Genomic DNA, 3613 nt, shown 5'->3' with positions numbered 1-3613 from the left:
CCATCTCCACTCTCCAACAACAACAAGAGAAGCAACAAATAACAATAAGAACAGGGAAAAAAAAAACACGAGGGTGAAGGAATGATATAGCTGCAGCCCATCCTACAACTGGTGATACCCCTGAAATAAATCATCACATGAAAGGAAGAGCTAACATCTGAGAGTGTCCTTGGATTGAGCTTGACATCTTCCACAATGTTTCTGAACTTCCCATTCCTTCTATTAGCATTGGCCTTACTATCTCAGCTGCCCTCAAAGCAGTTAGAATAACTGACATTTATTTTGCAGAAGTTTGTCATCCACTGGAAACACAAGAAACTTGAATAAAAGGCAGAAAGAAGTCGCTGGATTTAAGATGCAGTGACCAATTTCCAACCATTTTGATATGTAATGAATCGCAGCATTGATTCCTTCACAACAAAAGAAATGGAACACTAACTCAGTAATTGATTAATAAGAGCAATGACTAGCTTGTAACTTATCAAAAAAAAAAAAAAAAAACTCGTTTGTGTCTTTTAGTGGTTTCATACATTATTTACGAAATTCATAAACTTTTTTTTCAAAATTTTCATTAAAAATGGATCATACGTCATTATTTATATATTAAAAATTATTTTACTACAATATTTTTAGTTTTCAGCAATAAGCAGTATCCAAACAGACTTTTCATAATTAAAACTTATTGTTTTAAATTTTTAATTAATAAGTATTTAAAATATTAAGTTTTGCTTTTTTATTTTTTATTTTTAATAGAGTATGGAGAGATATTGTCATTGCAAGTATTTTGATACTTGATAAATTTTTCATTTTTAATCTAAATTTATCAGTTATTTTTTACTAACCATAGTTAACTATTGAAATATATTCTTATAAAAATTTAGAATATTTCATTATTAATCTATATCTATATCTATATATAATATAAAAGAGAAATGTTTGGCTTTTGTTGATTGTTCCTCGTTGTGCCATATGGCTACATAAGTTAATGACACATATGCAATTAAAAACACAAAAATTATAACTTTTAGTTTGGCAAACTGTTTCAGTACTATTTTCCTATTATTCGTGTACAGTTGCATCATTCCGTTGGGTAGTTATTATTTAACAACGTCCCTTATAAATTTTCACTTTATATTTCTTTAGACCAAAAAAAAAAAAAAAAAAAAAAAAAAAAAANCTCGCTCAAATACAAGTGCCGCAATTGTTGCATCTTCCAAATAGATTGAGGGAGAGAAGTGATGTAAGTGTGCTTCACATCTAGTGTTTGGAGTTCCAGAAAGTTGCTTATGGATGATGGAAGTGACTCTAGGTAAGTCCATCTCAACCCAAGGTACCTCATCGAAGCCAGCTTGCTCAGTACCTTTGGCAATTGAGGTCTGAAAACACGTTCAAGATCAAGCACCCGCAGCCATAGGAAGCATCTGCAGGAAATGCACCGATCAAGAAAGTTTCCTATCTCTTCCCCAGGCTGGCTTCCTTCTCGAGCATCAAAGGACAAAAAAGATAGGGATTTTTCATAAGAGGCCTGCAGGGTAGCTTTGTCGGTGTTGTCACCATGAATATGATTGCTGGTTTCGCTGGGTTCTGTGCTGTTGTAATGATCAACAACCCAAACTTTCTTCTTGAGCCCTGACGATGATTTGGAAGCTGTGTTGACTTGTCTTTCAAATGACAAGAGTCTCCTTAATGCAACAGGAAGACGACAACTTCTGACTTTACCATTCTGCTTCTTCTTTGTTACTTGAACAAAGTTCAAATCGATCAGCTCCATCAGAGAACTCTCAGCCTTATTTTCAGAAATTTGGTCATCCCTTTGTGGTCTAAGCAAATACCCCTCAGCAACCCACAATCTGATTAATCTTCTTGCAGGGATCTCAAATTCTTCAGGGAATAAGAGGAAATATTGTAGACATCTTGTCAATTCTAGGGTAGATTCCCAAAGGACCTTGTTTGATATTTCTGACCAAGGTCCTGGGCCTCCTTTGAGCTCGTTTAGCACCCTTGTCCATTCCTCTTCGCTTGCTTCTTTATCTGACAGCAGTTCCCCCATTTTTTTGATTGTCAGTGGCAAACCACTACAGCAAATCACAATTTTTCTTCCGACTTCTTCCAGTTCTTGGGTGATGTCCATCCTCAAAGTATTTTTAAATAATGTCCAACTCTCATCAGTACTTAGCAATTGCATTTTGTAATGAAAGATTCCTGAGTCAGCATCCAGAGGCAAATCCATGTCCCGAGTAGTGATCATGATTCTGCTCCCATTTGATTGATCTGGGAATGCGTCTTTGAGATCATCCCAGACTCCGGACATGGGGATTTTATCCAGAACTATGAGGTACCTCTTTTCTCTCAAGAAATTCTGAAGCAGTTGCTTTAGTTCTTCTTTAAGGTTCTGCTTCCCTTTTAGTTCTTGATGATCAGATCCTATTACATTTTCCATTATGTCTTGCAGAATATCTTCAGCACTACGCTCTTGAGATATAGAAACCCAAGCATAAGTATGAAAATGGGCAGCATTATTGTCATAGATTGATTTTGCAAGGAATGTCTTACCGGAGCCTTCCATTCCCACAATAAAAATGACGCAGCGACGTGGTTCATTAAGTGAGAGCAACCTTTCCGTTATTTCATTTACATGCTCCTCAAAGCCGATGACAACAGTTTCCTCAGAATATTGATTGCCTCTTTGAGCCATGGAGTTGGACGCTATATTATTATAGTCATCAATGAAAGGTAATTTTCTTGCCAGATCTTCGATACGTAACACGTAGAAGTTTACCTTGGGTTTAAACTGGAATTCAAGAAATATATCAGTGAAATACAAGGCAGGTCTGTTCAATAAATTTGCCCCGATCCTCCTAGCTCTTTTGCTCATGAGATCGTCCATCAAAACCTCTATGGAGCAAACAACTTCCTTTGCTTCTGTTGCCCAATCAAGCAATGCTTCGTTTGGTCTTTTCATGGAATCTATAAGGTACAATACATCAAACATGCGACTCAATTTGATTTCTAGCGATCTCAGCCGACCTCCGAGTTGCAATCCGCATCTTTCATTCAATATGGCAGTAAGCTCACCAAGATTGGCAGTAAGCTCACCAAGATATGCACCAAGCCACGATCCCCCTTCTAGGGAAGCCATAAGAATGTAATCTAATTTGGGTGGAAAACTAAAACCCGAAAAAGAAGAAAACCAGCAACCCTGAATGAAACTACCGAGCTCAACAGCATCGGCAAATACAAAATCCTCTCTATTTTAGAGAGTCTAACCACAAAATGATGCCTAAAACGCAAAGAGTTTTTTCTGATGAATAAAGTCAATTTCGCACCGCACCGGAGCCCAGACAGGTACAGAAACAGCCGTGATTCGTACTCGGTTGTACCGGTCTGTTTCGGCCACTTCGGGACATCCTGGGCATTTTGGACCAGCACAGAACACAGAATAAAAAGAAGAAGAAGATGCGAAAAACGGGTTAGCGACTCAATGCCTATCTGTGCTCCAAATATTTCATTTTTCCTTCTGAAACCTCTTCTAATTTGGATCTTGTTCAGCCTCCATAGCAGCCTGCCGCTACAGCTTGTTCTTTCTCCTCCTCCTCCTCCTCCGTTTGCTTTT

At 37.6% G+C, this 3613-nt stretch overlaps 1 protein-coding gene across 1 annotated transcript; it reads right to left on the bottom strand.

The window, feature by feature from the left end:
* Positions 1-242: 242 nt before the first annotated feature.
* LOC112023003 (disease resistance protein RPP13) lies at positions 243-3139 on the bottom strand. The gene is made up of 2 exons (XM_024055622.2): positions 1361-3139; positions 243-302 (listed from the first exon to the last, which is right to left on the bottom strand). Exons 1-2 carry the CDS (start codon positions 3137-3139, stop codon positions 243-245), a joined length of 1839 nt encoding a protein of 612 aa, XP_023911390.2.
* Between the last annotated feature and the right edge of the window lie 474 nt (positions 3140-3613).

This window comes from Quercus suber, unplaced genomic scaffold (genome assembly GCF_002906115.3).
Source record: "Quercus suber isolate HL8 unplaced genomic scaffold, Cork oak 2.0 scaffold_334, whole genome shotgun sequence".
Classification (NCBI taxonomy): Eukaryota; Viridiplantae; Streptophyta; class Magnoliopsida; order Fagales; family Fagaceae; genus Quercus; species Quercus suber.
This window is presented reverse-complemented; position numbering and strand designations above follow the sequence as displayed.

Coding starts and splice junctions, on each gene's coding strand:
- LOC112023003 (XM_024055622.2), bottom strand. CDS start 3,139: ATGGCTTCCCTAGAAGGGGGATCGTGGCTTGGTGCATATCTTGGTGAG. Junction 303..1,360: donor TCAGACCTCAATTGCCAAAG/GTACTGAGCAAG, acceptor TTGTGTTTCCAG/TGGATGACAAACTTCTGCAA.